The sequence below is a fragment of the Agelaius tricolor genome, unplaced genomic scaffold (genome assembly GCF_023055355.1).
Source record: "Agelaius tricolor isolate 1412-34295 unplaced genomic scaffold, bAgeTri1.0.p SCAF_4, whole genome shotgun sequence".
Classification (NCBI taxonomy): domain Eukaryota; kingdom Metazoa; phylum Chordata; class Aves; order Passeriformes; family Icteridae; genus Agelaius; species Agelaius tricolor.
The window spans coordinates 12,116,622-12,132,828 of NW_027269264.1; the positions used below are offsets into that span (position 1 = coordinate 12,116,622).

Genomic DNA, 16,207 nt, shown 5'->3' on the forward strand with positions numbered 1-16,207 from the left:
TAGTTTGTAGTTTCTAGTTTCTAGGTCATAGTTCGTAGTCTCTGTATTCTAATAGGCAAAATAAATACTATAATAAATAAAACCTTCACTGTGCTGGAAGCTTCCCTTTGTTCTCACCCTGTGAATAAGCTCTAAATTTGCTTCTGATTGGTCAGGTGTTTCTTCTATGGGGTTTGTGACAGGGTTTGGAAGCGTGCAAAGGTCTTCTTCCTTCACAAGTCTCCACAAGCTCTTGTGGAGATAGAGGCATTGCAGCTGTGGCTAGAGGAGCAGAGTAGGGCAGAATGGAGCAGAGCAGTGGTGTCACTGCTGGGGATGCTGCTGTGGCTGTGGGCAGAGGGGGAGGGAGCCGGGCTTCTCCAGGGGCTCAGGCGCAAGTGAGTGTCCAGCGGGAAGGCAAGTTCTGCCACGGGAACCAAGGCCAACATGAGGGAGCGAAAACTTGTGCAGTTGGGACCTGCCCTGAGCCACTGTGGAGGCCTGTGGGCCTGCTAGGGCACTTCCCGGGGCTGTGGCCTGGAAGAATGTCCCCTAGACTTTACCCTCTCCCATGGTCTCCTGTTTATCGTTTCAATATACATTTGATACCGTGATTATTGAAAATCATTTACTTTGCTATGTTTGGTGGTAACTGACGGTATATTTGACTACCATTTAAATTTAAATTTTAGTTGCACAATATTTGATAGACTTCCTTTCCCAGTTTTCCTGTTCCACCCCTGCTTCCTTGAACCCATTGTCCCTGGGAAGGACAGGCCGGGAGATGGAACCTGCTGAAGAGCAAGCATAGGCGAGCCACCAGCCATCTGCCATCTCCCCTCCTCTTCTGACCCCTTGCCAGGATGGCCCTGGCAGGCATCCTGGATTCTACCCTATCCCACTTTCTGACTGCCCTCAACCCTGCCCCTGCTTTCCTCTTGTATTAGCAGACTCCCATTTTTGCTGCAATACATATTTCATAGGTCAGAGCTATAATAGAAGTTGAGAATAAAACAGCTGGAGGACCGACTCTGTTGCCCCCACAGGAGTCCTGTGCCCTGCATCACCGGAAGGTTCCCCCATTCTAGTCCCCCATGAAACCTTTTCTTTTGACTTGTGTGTTTTTGCTGAAGGCCACTCGGGAAAGGTGTCACCCCAAGTCTTTTGGCTTTGATTTTCTGTTCTCTTTTGTTTTGTGGGTAAGTGAGGGGGAATGAAGTGGCGGGAGCCGTCTGGGAGTCAGGGCCTGAGAAGTGAGGGCAAATGAAAATTGTATTTACTTATTGTTTGGTTATGTCTTCCATATGAACCCACCTGTTTATTTTAATTCCCAAGTTTTGTTAAAATCTACTAAGTATTGTGTTGGTTTTAGCTATAAGAAGATATTATTTTTACTATGATTGTTATACCTTTCATTTTAAATAAAACAAAAAAGGGGGAGTGTGGGGGTTTGTCCTGGAGGGCACGGGCCAGAAATGACCACACAGCCACACCTCAGACAACAGTGACCAACACCAAGGCTCAGGAGAAGAGAAGCCACAACGGATGACAGCCAGAAAACTTATGGTGAGCTGATCATGAAGTGGAGAGGACTCTGGGGCCAACTGGGAGTGGCCATGCAGATCAACAGCCTGTCTGAACCCGTCTCAGAGCAGAGGGAAAACACGTGATGGCTTTGGGATGGGCACCCAAGCTGCCAACACTATCCCCCAATGCACCATCCAGCACCAAGAGAAGACTTGCTGAATTTTATCAGTATTTCATCCAATTACTCTTTTTTTTCTTTTTCTTTAGGCTAGTTTCAACTTCTGTCCATAGTCCTCTCATTCCTTTGAGATTTCTACCTCTGCTTTTCTTTGCACCTTCCCCTCCCTGATTGTCAGCTGAGCTATTTACAGATGGCTTTTCTCACCTACCTGGTACCTGATGTGCGTGCCAGCACCAAAATAATTCTCCTTATTTTGCCCCTAACTGCCTTCTCTTTGGGCCACTGTCACAGCTGGCAAAGCTTCAGTCTTTCACATGTGTTTTTTGGCCAGTAAGTGGGTAATGGCAGGCAAAGCAACTTCCTAAGGCCTCCAGGGCAATGCACTGCAAGCCAGACCTGTTCTCTTTCAGGCAAGGCTTCTCTGAAAGGACTTCAGAATTCCCACCATGGAACTGAGGCACTGTTGACAGAGCACTAGACTGTGAAAGGCTTTGAAAGGGGATAGGAAGCTCAGCTTGCAAATGAGACCAAGAGGAGGTAGGGTCAAGAGATGTGGTGGCCACACATCCCGAGGTAAAGAGCCTTTGGCTTTCCTGGGGCCTTCCCCCACATGGGGCTGCCACTCACCTGGCCATTTAGGAGCTGGGTTAGGGGCTCCAGACACAGGTGTGGAGCCTTGCCTCTGGTGTGCCAGGGATCAGCGGCCACAGCTGGGCTGGGATGCAGGCCTGGGGGTGTGGGGCGTGCAGAGTAGGGCATGGCCTCAGCAGAGCAAGGCTTGATCTGCCCCTTTCCCCACCTACAAGCGCCTGAAAGGGCTTGAGCCAGCAATGTCCTCCAGTGTCTCACAACAAGGTTTGCAGCTACCTGTGCTTCTTGGCTGTCAAGACTCCAGAGATTTGTGGCTGGATATTAAGAAGCTTGCACATTTGCTTCCCTCCCAAAGAGGCATCCTGAGTGTGGTTTTTTCTTTCTAAGGCCTTCCCTCCTTTCTATGTCCTCATCTTGAGATAGTCCTGGGAAAGCCTCTCCTCTCTCCCCTTCTCCACCACAATGGAGGGGGACAATGGAAAAACCAATCTATGAGAAGCTGAGAATGTTAGAGTTATAATGTAGTGAGGGGAAAAAGAAAAAAAAAGCAGTAGACGACAATAGGAAGAAAATTGTGCGAAAGAGGTAATGGCTTAAGCAAGAGAGGTGCAGTGTCACACGGGGCCCCTGGAGCAAAGACAGGATGGCCAGGGCTTCCAGCATGGTTCTGATGGTAGATGGGGGCTGCTGGTGCTGCCGGGAGCAGCTCTGGCCCTGCAGTGGCAGTTTGCTGCTCCCTCTCTGCGGCAGTGCTGGTGGCAGTGACGATGGTGATGGGTGTCTGTCTCTCCCTGCGGAGCTCTGTTTGGCACTGCCGCTGCCATCAGTCCGCCACGCCGGGCGTGTGCGTGGCAATGGGATCTGCCGCTTTGCTGCCTCTTCCTCCCAGCCTGCTGGGCTGCACTTGGCTTGGCTGCACTCCCTTTGGGCTTGGCTGAACTCACTTGGTATCAGTGTCAGCACTCTGGCTTGCCTTGTTCTGCTGGAGAAGAAAAACAGTCGCACATGCCCCCCTGGCCCTGATGGTTTCAGCTGTGTGTCAGAGCTGTCACTTCAGTGCCACCCATCTCAGCCCTGTGTTCTAAAAATTACTGAGGAAGGACAAAAGTGGGGGGAAAAAATGGTGGTGGTGCTTTGGTGCCAAGGCCTCTCTGCTAGAGTGAGTCAGAGAGAAGGATCCTCCTTGCATTTCCTGTCATGGCGTTTCCCTGCTGAAATCCCAGCCACGGCAGTGATGTAAAATGTTTTGAATAAACAGTGCTGAAAGACACATGGCCTTGTCTCTGTACCTAGGAGGAAACTCTCAATGTCATTGAAGTCGTGCTTCTCCCTGTTTGCTCTTGGAATCTCTGCTGGTCAGAGTGACCCTGAGATGCGTTAGAAAGTCTCTTTCCCCAGCCCGGCAGTTGAAGAAGGAGTGGGAACTCTTCTGTTCTTGGTCTCAAGGTTGTTTATTGTTTCTTATCTATGATATTCTTTCTCCGACCCGCCAAGGTCTGTCTAGCAGGTTGGGTTGAGACACTCTGCCCACCTCAGAGGCAGTGTTGTCTTTTTATACCCAAAACTATGTGTACACTATTTACAATAACTTCCCAATACCTATCACCTATGTGAGACAGTGCGCTTCTCCTCTAAACCAATCTAAAAGTGCCAACATCACTCAGAAGATGGAGGCTAGGAAGAAGGAGGAAGAAGGACAAGGCACATCCAAATTCCTCCATCTTGAGACCCCCAAGCGGTCATTTTCAAAACCTCAAAAATCTATTTTTCACCTGGTGACAAACTACCTATTATTCAACTTAAACTCTTTTGACTTGTAATTCTTCATATTAAGATTGGTGATTGTTTTTTCCAAGGGCTAAATCAAAGGCACAGGCGTCTTGGGCTCTGTGCCAAAGTCTCTGAGCCCCCGGGCAGCGGCTTGAGCCCTCCAGGGCAGCCAGAGGAATTTCCTGGGTTCTGATAGTTTGCTGCTTTCTGGAACTAAGGGAGGTCCCGCTGGAAGAAGCCTTCTGGTTTTTGCTCAGAAGCAATAGTGGCCAAAGAGCACTAATGTGGTTCCTCACATCCTGCTCCCTTCTCAGTGCTCAGCTTCTCAGTGCGGGCTAGAGGGGCTTAGTGTGTTTTTACTCTTAGATGCCTTGAGCAACAGGTGATGGACTAGGAGGGCTTTCTGTGTGGCTTTGTAGCAGAGGAGAAAGCTGCAGGCTTTTTTTGGCATTATCTGTGGAGAAGGTGTGGTTCTGTGCATGAACTCACAAAGCAGCCCAGGGCACTGCTATTGTGATGTCAGCGGCCGCATGGCAGCGTTGTCAGGCAGAGTTGCTGTGCCGAGGCCCGGAAGGGCTCAGTGTGCAGAGCAGCTCTGCGGCACGCTCACTGCAGGGGAGCCTGCTGATCGACGAGGTCTCTGCCAGCAGGACTCTGAGTTTTTTTGTTTTCTCCCTACAGGCTTTGTCCCTTGCAGATTGAGCAGCACTGCTCCAGCCATGGAGGGAGTGTGTGCTGCAGCTTTCACGGCTTTTACCGTGGCTTATTCCGGGTACTTTTTCACCCACCTGGCACGTAAGTAGACGTTTTTCTTCAGTGCAGCATATGGAAACCCAAATGCCACAAAGAGGCCTTCAGCTGGGTAACGCCCGTGCCCACAGCTCCAGCTAAGAAGGGCGTGTCTCTAGCCAGTGGGGCATGGGCAGCATTTGTGATGTAGCCTGCGGGGATTCCGCTCCTGCCGTGCCACGGCCTGTGGCAATGGAGTCTGGAGTCTCCTCAGTTTGCTGGCTCAAGCAAGACAACTTCCAGGATGGGAAGACTGGAAGAGAGAGCTTGGCAGGAGTCCTTGTAAAAGCTGTGCACTGCTCTCCAGGACTGAGGCAAAGTCCCTCAGTTCAAGGCTTCTTGTCTGCATTCCCTCATCCCAGCATGTGCCTGTGGAACTTGACACTTCCTGCGCGCTAAAAGAGCCATTTGTTCTGTGATGAAATCACAGAATGTGCTTTGTAAAGGCCTCTGAGACAGCCATTTCTGAGGAGTTCTTGTATGCTCCCACACACAGGAGCTGTTCCTGTGCTGTGTCATGATAGAACTGCCACCATGGCTCAGAGGGACTTGGGTGAAGCCTCCCTGGGGAAAGGTTTTCAGTAAGCTCATGGCAATTGCTGCATGCAATGTCTTGAGAAGACTGAAATACAGGAAAGAGAGGAGGAAATACAGGAAAGAGCGCCTACAGGAGCTGTAGGGGCTGCTGGGTGAGGTGGGGCAGAAGCAATGACTGTTAGAGAACCACTTGTAGACTTTCTCAGTCTCAAGTTTCTAGGGGTTGAGTGGCCAAAGAGGAGAAAAGGGAGACACCAGGCAGTGTGTTGTGCTGCTGTTGTCTTGCTTGCTGTGTGCCACAAGGGATGCTGCTGGAGTGGTGTAGTGAAAGCAGAATGCTCTGTCTTTGGGTTGACTTTGGGGTGGGCATGGCCAGCACAGGCAGTTTTCTTAGAGCATCTGGTTCTTTTTCCCTTGTGTGTTGCAGGTCACATCAGCCGTGCCTGGAGAGAATCCGCTCTTTGGGTGAGTGGCAAAGGAGCCTCTGGCCTTGGTAGCATTTGGCAATTGCGGAGCAAGCTGTGAGCTGGGCTGGTTGCAGTCCGGTGCCAGCCTGGCTGGATGAATGAAAGTACAGCCCAGGCCCTTTGCAGCAACAGCAGCAGCAGGAGGACCCAGGGCTGTTTTCTCCCGTTCCTTTCCAGAACTTTTAAGCAGCTGAAAGTGGTGGCTGCCATGATGGAATTTCTCCTGTACAAGAGAGTGCAGTCCCATCTAGCTGGCCCATTCTACTTGAGTCTGAGCACCTTAGAATCCCATTTCTCTGCAGATGCTTTCTCCTGAGTGCATCTGGGTCTAGAGCTGAATATAAAGGAGGTTACGTGTCCCTGACGCTGCTGTCTGTCTGCAGAGCCCAAAGGGAACCTCGGAGCCTCCAGTGGCTGTGTGTCTTCCTGAAGAAGAGGCCCAAGGGGAGGAAGATGCCCAGCAAAGTGTACCTGCTGCCACTGCAGGGCCTGAGCATGCAGCATCAGTAAGTGGCAGCTCTGGGCAGTCCTGTGGCTGGAGCAAAGCATAGCTGCAAGTTTCTGATCAGACAGCACCTCCCGTGCCTGGCTGAAGATGCTGAGGGCTGGAATCTTTCCTGCCCTTCCCGCAGGCAGTGAGGCCTGGAACTTGGAAGTTCAGGGATCACCTTCCTACTGTTCTGAAAGGGGCTGTGAATTTGTCTTAGCAAGAGACAGGAGGTAGCATTAGGATGTCTTGGCATGCTGCTGGGGTACAAGTGAGGCCCTTGGTGGCCAGTGGCTGTGCAGGCTCCCTGTCCCCAGTGAAGAGAGCAGTGCAAAGGTGCAGTTCAGAAGCTTGCAGGATATGAGGAGACACTGTCCCCAGGAGGGACCTGGCCCTGCGCAGACAGCAGCTGTCAGTAGCTAAAGGAACAGCTGAGATGCAGCGGGGCCTGTAGCTGAATATAGGTGAGGTGGTGAATGCCAGGTTCTTTCCTGTCCCTCATGCTGCTGTGTGTCCCCAGAGCAGAAGGGCAGCGTCAGCACCTGCTCTGGCTGCCTCTGCATGCGAGGAAGAGGCTGAAGAGGAGGAAGGTGCTCATGAACCTGCCCCTGCTGTCAGCCCAGGCCCAGAGCAAACATCATCAGTAAGTGCCTGCTTTGGTTAGCAGTGTGTGTGGTGTCATTTTGTCCGTGGTGTAAAAGCAGCCTTTGGATTTTGGGCCTTGAGCTGGAGAAGCGGGCTGCAAAAGCTGAGAGGTGAAGAGCCCTGGCTGTGGCCAGCAGCATCTTCCCGGGGGCTTGCATTTGAAATGGGATGGCAGGGGCACCTCTGCCAGGCACATTTGTGACCTCACTCATTTCTTTTCCCAGAGCTCCACCTCCTCTGTCCTGGCACCTGCAGGAGCTGCAGCAGAAGGCTCTGAAGGAGCCTCCAGTCCCCAAGCTGGCAAGTGCAGCGGGAGCAGCTCGTGCATCTGGAGCACCAGTAGCTCCTCTGGCAGCAGAGAGCAGCTGGGAGAGAGGACAGAGGACAAGTGCCTGGCCATGCTGAGTACGTCCTTTGTGATCCTTGTCTGCTGGAGCAGTGCCCTGTGTGTGCGTGTGTCGGCATGAGCTGTCCCAGCTCCTGTTCCTCCTCAGCTGAGTGCCAGCTCCTGAGGCCTCCACACAGGACCTGTTGTTGTGCTTTGAGGTGGTGAGGGGTCACCGGGGTGTTGCTCCTGCCTCTGAGAGCAGCTCAGCCTGGCTTGGCTTTGCCTGAGCTCCCCTGGAGGCAAAAGGCAAACCAGAGATTGTTTCTGGCTGAGCAGGAGGCCGTGACCCAGCCAATGAGTAGGCCTCAAGGAGCTCCTGTGGGGCACGGCCAAGGTCATCTTCAGAACTCGGCCTGTCCTAAAGGCTCAGGCACCTCATTCCTAAGGCCCAGCACAGTAGGTTGGAACATGAGCTGCTGCTCCTGAAAGGCAGAAGGCCAATGTTTAGGCAAAATTGTCCTGCTTAAAGCTGCAGATTGTGCTTCTGCTGGAAGCACTCTGCAATATTCTTGCTGTTCTGCAAAGGGCAGCTGTTGAGAACAATTGATTCCAGGAGCCAAGATGCCTTTGATGTTTGCAAGGATTAAAGCTTTGCTTGAAGGTCACAGAGTGTTGATTGCCAGGAACAGCAAGGTTTTGTTATTCCTGCTGCCCTTAACATTTCTAGACAACAACCAGTTCTCTTGGTTACAGCTTTCTGATCCCTGCATCCTCTGACTGTTTCTGCACGTGCTTAGATTTTAGTTTAGACGTCTAGTTTGGTACAGGCCATCTGTGCTGCAGGGCTGCTCGTCTTGCTGCTGTTGTTTCTGAGGTGGTGGTGGTGGTGGTGGTGCGGTGGTGTTGTTGTTTGCCGACTGCCTGAGTTGAAAGGGCCCAGAGTCGCAGAGAGTGGGGCTGCCTTTCTGATCTGCTGCAGGGTGGGATCTCTTTTGAAATGAGCATCTTTCCTTGGGATTTTTACAGAGATGCTGGTGAGCGAGGGAGATCCTGAGGCTGAATACACAGAGCTGGAAACCATTGGCAAAGGGTGAGTGCAGCCGTAGTTCCTTCTTCAAAGGCAGGGCCTGTGCATTTTGCTGGTGTCACATCTCCCCAGAGCGACGTCAGGCAAGCTCCAAAGCTGTTCAGACACTGCGTTAGGATGATGCCTGATGATCTCTCAGTACTGGTCAGCATTTACAGCTGTGGTCCGAAGGCAGGGCGGCAAAGACACCTGGACGCTGGCAATGTCTTTTCTGCGGCAAAGAGCAGCACCTGGCAGATCTCCTGTCCCTCAAGTCTGTTGCACCTGATTGCCGCTCTTCCTAGGAGAAATCATTTTGGCATGTCTCAAAAGAATACAGAATGCGTGGGAATGAAAGGAGGAGAAACTTTGTTGCCTCAGAGGTCAAGTCAGCAGCTGACAGCTGTCAGGGAACAGCTCTGGGTAACATTTCTTTCCAGTATTTTGCTGAAAGCAAGATTCAGTGGTCTGGATGGCCACCACCTAGCCTAGCAGCCAAAAGCAGAAATGAAAGAAGCAGCTCTCTTTTGTAGCTGAGGTGGCAAAAGACAAAGCTTCAGGGCAATGGCCAGTGCCAATGCACTCCAGAGGAAAAGGCATCATCTGGCTGATGGCAGAACCCTGGTGGATCCTGTGGGGTTTAGGCCTTTCCTGCAAAGGATCCACCAAGCTGTTCCCTTTGAAAGCCGGCTCTGCTGACTGGAAATGGGACTGATTTGCAACATTTTCCCTGTGAGAAGGCAAATGTACGAGAAATCTTCAGAAAAGCAGAGTCCTCCAGGTGTCTGGTGCACCGAAGAGAAGCAGCTGACAACAGCTCTGGACTCAGAACGCCGCTGTCCAAGGATCCTGTGTTTTGAGGACTTCTCCATTTGTGTGTGCAGCAATGGAAGCCTTTCCCTGCTCTGGCTGTGGCTGCAGCTGTGGCCGGGCACTAACTTCCTTGCAAGCTGGCGAAGGGATCTGTGTCTGGAGGCTTTCCTGCAATGGCTGTTCCGTGGCCTCAGCCTTCTCAGAAGGCCTCAGTAGTGGTGCTTGAGTTTGGCAGACAGGCTCCAGGGAGAAGTGTGAGAAGGCCCAACTGGCAAGTTCCTGGAAAAATCCCGCACATGTACAGATACAGAAAGAGAAAAGGGGGAAAAGACCCAGAGGAGAATCTGTCCTATTCCATTTACTGTTTGCCCCAGGACTTATTTGCCATTGGACTGCAGTGTCTTGCAGTGGCAGGGACTAAAGGACTTCTTCTTTCTCCGCTGCTGTTTTGTTTCTAGGGGTTTCGGCACGGTGTGCATGGCAGTGGAGACTGCCACAGGAGAAGAGGTAAGCGCCAAGCAGCGCCGCAGCTTCTGCAGCTCTCGAGTGCCCTCCCCTCTGGTGTGAGCTGTGGCTGAGCTTTGGGTGGCCAGGAGAGCTTTGCTGCAAAGGCAGATGAAGTGCAGAGCAGTGTCCTCCCTGCCAAATACAGTGGGGACAGATTTTGTCCTTCTCAGCTACCCCTGGGAATGCAAGGAGGCCAGAGGAGGACACGCTGGCTGGGTCTTAGTGCCCAGGTGGTGTCTCAGAGCATGGCACTGCTCTTTGGGGCTGCAGGGTTCCTGAGTTCTCTTTTCTGGCTGTTAGCAAATAGATGGGAATCGTGCTGATAGTTCTGTAGGCACCTGCAGTGCTGCCCTTGGAACTGTGCTTAGACAGAGTGGTCTGCAAGGAGTCTCTCAAGGGCCTAAGCCCTGCTCATAGCCCGGTGTATATCCCTAGAAGATCATGGCCTGGGTTATTTCTTTTTACAGTCAGGCAGTAATTGCAAAAGTCAGTGGTGTGAAGAAAAGTATTTGAGTGGAGCAAAATGAAAATTCCTGGAGTGAGGAAGTGCTAGGATTGTGGTTGTTGGAGGTGTCCTTAATGATGTTTTCATCATCGTGGCATTTTTTCATCGTGAAGTATGTAGGGTTGTATTTCTTAGGAGGAATAGCCCTCAGGATGTTTTTAGGACAGCATTTTATCTGCCACATCTCTAACTGTTTGCTTTGTTGTTGTGCCATGGAGAATGCCAGTGACCGCTGGAGTAATGATCCAATCCCCTAGAAGTGCCAATGGTTTCCCAGCAGTTTTGCTCCATTTTTACTGGCACAAAATGGCTTCCTGCTTGCAAGAGGTGTGTGAATGAGCATGGGGATGATAAAGTAAGGCCATGGGAGAAGACTGGCCCTGGGCACAGTGAGTGTTGTTAGACCTCTGAGGTGGAGAGCTTAGAGCGTGTTTCTGCCAGGTTTCCAAGGCAGAGGCTATGTGGCTCTGTGTCCTGGGAGGTGCCCGAGCAGGCGGTCTGATGTCCTGTCACAAGGCAGCTTGGCCCAGCCCAGCACTGTCATCCCATAATCACTGTCTCCATGTTGCCCTTGTGGTCCTGTGCCACAGACTTCTTTGGTTCATGGTTTTCCATGTCGTTTTAGGTGGCCATAAAGAAAATTAGTCTCCTGCAAGAGAGCGGCAGCGAACTGTGCCTGAATGAAATCCAGGTCATGCGTGGCAATAAGCACGCCAACCTTGTCAACTATGTAGACAGGTGAGTGGCTCTGCTGTTCTGCTGTGAAAGGTCATTCACATCCTGCAAGCCAGAGGTTCAAGCACTCCTTTGGTGGATGGCAGAGGATGGAGCTGTTCATTCCTGTTTCTGGGCTGATCTACAGTGTCTTGGGAGGAGATTGCATTGGGGCTGCATTACTCTTTCCTGGCATACCGAGTTTGAAGGGCGCTTTCAAAGGCCGGACTTGGCCCTATCTTACTGAGCCAACAGCCTCAAAGTTCCTGTGCTCTCTCCCCATGGATTTGTTGGCTTTGGGGTTGGATTTTTTCCCCATGGGTCTGAAGTGTTGCCGAAGCACTGCGGATTGTATTTCCCTTGGCCTGTTCGTTGGTGTGGATATACCAAGCAGTGTTTTAGATTGCCCAGAGTTCAAGGCCTGTAGAGCGTAGTGAATGACTGCTCACTTCCTCCTGTCTTCCTCTGAGAGAGACACAGAAACAAGAATCCATCAGGTGGTGTGAGTGCACGCCTTCATCTCCAGGCTGTTGTTTCCTCCTTTCAGCTACCTGCTGGACGAGGAACTCTGGCTCGTGATGGAATTCATGGACGGAGGTTCCTTACACGATGTCATCAGGGAGACTCGCCTGGCAGAAGGAGAGATAGCAGCTGTCTCTCGGGAGGTAAGGGATGGTGCCTGTGCTTCCCATGCCTTGGTCGGGATGGTCCTTCCAAATGGGTGACAAGGAGAGGAGTGATTTCATCTTCTGAGTCTCCTTGCTGCCTTTCTCTTATGACTGGCAGTAGCAAGAGCATCTGAAGTGCCTGCCAGTGTCCCTGCCCTTCTTCTAGTGTGTTTGTGTTTGCTTCTCTAAACACTTGCCTGGAGCCTGTGTGTGCTGCATTCCTTCCCTGGACGGGCAAAGTTGCTGGTGGCACAATGTAAAATAAGTGGCACAGACAAAGATACACACTGGGCTGTCATGGAGCTCAGCCTCCAAGAGAGCCTTGCACCAAAGGGGTGTTTGCAAAAGCATCCACTCTTGTCTGGCTGGAGAGAGCACAGCCACTGCAGCAGTGCTGCTTCAGTCTGTGGTTGCAGGGCAGTGGCCGGAGGAACAATTGTCCTTTCTCTTTCAGAAGCAAACACACCCTCACTTAGAAAGGCACTGCTGTCCTCGTGTTGGAGCAGCAAGCTCTTGCCCTTGCCAGCAGCCTGTCGTGCCATGGCTCAGCATGGCCCAGGAATGTTGCAGTGTTGCAGATGTGCCACTTCCCCGCTTGTGGGATGAAATCCACTTAGGCTGGTGTTTCTTTTTCCTCTCTCAGTGCCTGCAAGGCCTGGATTTCCTTCACTCCAAGCAAGTGATCCACCGGGACGTCAAAAGCCACAACATTCTCCTGCGTCTGGACGGATCCGTCAAGTTGGGTGGGTGTTGTTGGCCAGGCTCAGCCGTGGCAGGCTGCGGTGTGGGGCTGCCTTTGGGTGACTGCCGGTTCCCTGCAGTGGTGCCTGTGGCAGTCCAGGCTGCCCTGATGCAAGCGCAGAGCACAGCCCCAAGGTGCAGGGAGGTGTTGCTGGGAACAAGGGCTCAGGAGTGCCTTTGGCTTGTGCGTGTGTCCCTTCCCAAGCAAGGCACTTACAGTCTAATAGCTTCAGGGCACTAAAAGCCACTGCCTGAAAGCTGGGGCTTTTGCTAAGTGGCCAATTCCGTATTTCCTTGGCTGCAGGCCAGAGGAATGGCAGCATGGCCCCTTGCTGGCAGCCGGGTTCCACGCTGCCCTCTTGGACATTGGTACAGTGGGGATTTCTTTGCTTTGCTTTCCTCATTCACGCTGGCCTGTTTTTTCTCCTCAGCTGATTTTGGCCTTGCTGCTCAGCTGACCGCTGAGCAGAGCAAACGGAGATCAGCTGTTGGGACCACTTACTGGATGGCGCCAGAAATCTTCACCAGGAAGCTCTATGGCCCCAAAGTGGACATCTGGTCCTTTGGCATTGTGGGGATCGAGATGGTGGAAGGGGCGCCTCCTTACCGGATGAAAACCTCCCGCACGGTGCGCTGCAACTGCTCTCAGATACTGCTGACACCCAAACATAATCTGCTCCCATTCTTCTGCCTGGCAAGCTTGCTAACACCTGGAAATGAGAGGTGCCAGGCTGCATAGTCTCTCGTGCTCCTTGTCCAGATCGTCCCCTTGCCATTGCAGTGCACGAACCGCACAAAAAATGGTGATGCCTTTTGCTTGAGGGAAGCTTTGACAAAAGGGCAAAGCTGGGCTTTTAGTCCCCATCAGCCAGTGAAATCAGGGGTGAAGGCAAGAGCCTTTGCCTATTGGACTGGCTATGGCTGCCTGTGGCTTTGTGTTCTTTCAGTAGGGGTAGGAAAGGTATCTGCCAGGCTCTGGCAGGGAGTAAAGTGCCACGGGAGAGTGGAGCCTGTCCCGTGGGGTGTATGTTTGGGTGAGCAGTTTGGGGTGCGAAGGAGACAGGTAGAGCGTGGCATTTCCTTCTTCTCTAGGTTCAAGAGCTGATCAGCAGCGGGGGCAGGCCAAAGCTGCAGAAGCCCAGGCAACAGTCGGCGTGGTTGCGAGACTTTCTGCACTGCTGCCTGGAGAGGGACGAGGACAGGCGCTGGTCTGCCCAGGAACTGCTGCAGGTAAAAGGCAAAGCGGCTGCAGGCTGCGCCAGCTGCCCGCTGCCAGGGGCTCCTCATCTGCTCAAGTCCAAGGCGTCTGATGGGGCCCGCTCCTAAGAATCTCCCCTCTGGGGGCTTGCAAAGGAAAACAAAGGAGAATCCTGGCCTAGGATGCCTTGGAAGGAGCCTTTCAAGGTCACCTAGACCAAATCTCCTTAAGCTGAAGACATCTGGAGTCACGGATTTGTGGGATTGGGAGCCATTTTGCCTCATGTAGCAAGGTCCTGGATGTGGAGACAGTGGTGCCCAGAATGCCCTCCTTTTCTTCTTTCTGTATCTTTCTGGTAGCCAGAGAAAGCCTGTTTCAGCCTGTGAGGAAAGTACCAGTTCATGTTTTTCTTTTTCTCTTTGGGCAGCATCCGTTTGTAACATCAGCCAAGCCGACCTCCGAGCTGACGCCTCTGATCATGGCCACGCAGCAGTTTATGGCCAGCAGGAGATACTAGCCCTGGAAGAGGCCATTGTTGTTGTTTGCACTTTGTCGTTTGTAGTTTGTAGATTATAGCTCGTAGTTTGTAGTTTCTAGTTTCTAGGTCATAGTTCGTAGTCTCTTTATTCGAATAGGCAAAATAAATACTATAATAAATAAAACCTTCACTGTGCTGGAAGCTTCCCTTTGTTCTCACCCTGTGAATAAGCTCTAAATTTGCTTCTGATTGGTCAGGTGTTTCTTCGATATGGGAAGACGCATGGATGGGATTTGTGGCATGGTTTGGAAGCGTGCAAAGGTCTTCTTCCTTCAGTGCCTCCAGGCCACAAACTCTTGTGGAGATAGAGGCATTGCAGCTGTGGCTAGAGGAGCAGAGTAGGGCAGAATGGAGCAGAGCAGTGGTGTCACTGCTGGGGATGCTGCTGTGGCTGTGGGCAGAGGGGGAGGGAGCCGGGCTTCTCCAGGGGCTCAGGCGCAGGTGAGTGTCCAGCGGGAAGGCAAGTTCTGCCACGGGAACCAAGGCCAACATGAGGGAGTGAAAACTTGTGCAGTTGGGACCTGCCTGAGCCACTGTGGAGGCCTGTGGGCCTGCTAGGGCACTTCCTGGGGCTGTGGCCTGGAAGAATGTCCCCTAGACTTTAACCTCTCCCATGGTCTCCTGTTTATCGTTTCAATATACATTTGATACCGTGATTATTGAAAATCATTTACTTTGCTATGTTTGATGGTAACTGACAGTATATTTGACTACCATTTAAATTTAAATTTTAGTTGCACAATATTTGACAGACATCCTCTCCCAGTTTTCGTGTTCCGCCCCTGCTTCCTTGAACCCATTGTCCCTGGGAAGGACAGGCCGGGAGATGGAACCTGCTCAAGAGCAAGCACAGGTGAGCCACCAGCCATCTGCCATCTCCCCTCCTCTTCTGTCTCCTTGCCAGGATGGCACCGGCCATGGTGTCCTGGATTCTACCCTATCCCACTTTCTGACTGCCCTCAACCCTGCCCCTGCTTTCCTCTTGTATTTGGAGTCTTCCATTTTTGTTGTAATACCTTCTTCAGAGATTACTGATGTAGGTAACCCTCAGAAGCCAGTCAACCCTGTTATTTTAGTTATTTAGATGGGAGGGTCAGCACCCTTCATCCTGCTGGAGGATCGACTCTCTTCCACCACACGAGTCCTGTGCCCTGCTCCATCAGAAGATTCCCCCCAGTCTAGTGCCCCATGAAACCTTTTCTTTTGACTTTTGTGTTTGCTGAAGGGCACTGGGGGAAGTCTTTTGATTTTGTGTTCTCTTTTTTTTTGTGGGTAAGTGAGAGGGAATGAAGTGGCGGGGAGCTGCCCAGAACTCACGCCCTGAGAAACGAGGGGGAATGAAAATCGTATTTGCTCATTGTTTTGTTATGCTCTGCAATAAGAACCCACCTGTTTATTTTAATTCTCACGTTTAGTTAAAGTCCATTAAGTGTTGTGTTGTTTTTAGTTAAGAGAAGATTATTATTTTTACTATGATTGTTTTACGTTTCATTTTGAATAAAACAAAAATGGGGAGTTATGGCATCCTTTCCTGGACAGGATGCGTCCCAAAATGGCCACACATCAAACAATCAACAAACCACACCAAGCCCCTGACATGTGTTCTTTGCCTCACAACTTCCAGTTTTGCTGGGACCAACCCATTTGGGCCCACTGCTTTCCTGCTACCAGTATGTTGTCCCACAGTGCGTTGGAATTTTCTTTTCTTTCTTTCTTTACATCCATAGCAGGCAACTCCCTGATATGCATGGATATGCACAGGGAAGCGCCCAGTGGTGCATCTCAGACAGGCAGGGCTCCTTGGAAATGCTACAGCAGTGCAGCAGCAGGATGATGTGTACGCAGTGGGTATGTTGCTTGGCTTTCCATGCTTTCATTCATCCTACCCTTTGTAGGCCTGTGTCCCACGTTGGTTTGTGGTAAACATTTTAGAAGCTCTATGAATGGGTTTCCTGAGACTGGGGATGCAGCAAGGTTGAGGTGGTGTTTTCAGTCCTATGCTAGATCACTTGCTTGCTGATATTGGCTCTGAAGTAACAATGACAGGCTTTCAAATCTAGACAATTACACTGGATATTGAAGACAATTATTCTTCAATAGCATTTCAGTATAGCACTGCAGCTTCTCAGATCAATTTTCCAATGCTAGTTTCAGTC

The 16,207-nt window shown here is 51.4% G+C and overlaps 1 protein-coding gene across 1 annotated transcript; it reads left to right on the forward strand.

Annotated features, from left to right (window-relative positions):
- Positions 1–284: 284 nt before the first annotated feature.
- On the forward strand, positions 285–14,030 carry LOC139589439 (serine/threonine-protein kinase PAK 3-like). The gene is made up of 13 exons (XM_071425908.1): positions 285–377; positions 5,802–5,839; positions 6,225–6,347; positions 6,849–6,971; positions 7,198–7,277; positions 8,328–8,391; positions 9,639–9,687; positions 10,818–10,930; positions 11,454–11,571; positions 12,218–12,317; positions 12,747–12,943; positions 13,408–13,545; positions 13,941–14,030. Exons 1-13 carry the CDS (start codon positions 285–287, stop codon positions 14,028–14,030), a joined length of 1,326 nt encoding a protein of 441 aa, XP_071282009.1.
- Positions 14,031–16,207: the final 2,177 nt, after the last annotated feature.

Bases quoted from the DNA above. Each gene is read 5' to 3' on its own strand.
- LOC139589439 (XM_071425908.1), top strand. From the start codon at position 285: ATGGAGCAGAGCAGTGGTGTCACTGCTGGGGATGCTGCTGTGGCTGTG. The intron at 10,931-11,453 runs GTGAGTGGCTCT...TCCTCCTTTCAG, and splicing joins CTTGTCAACTATGTAGACAG to CTACCTGCTGGACGAGGAAC. The intron at 12,318-12,746 runs GTGGGTGTTGTT...TTTTCTCCTCAG, and splicing joins GGACGGATCCGTCAAGTTGG to CTGATTTTGGCCTTGCTGCT.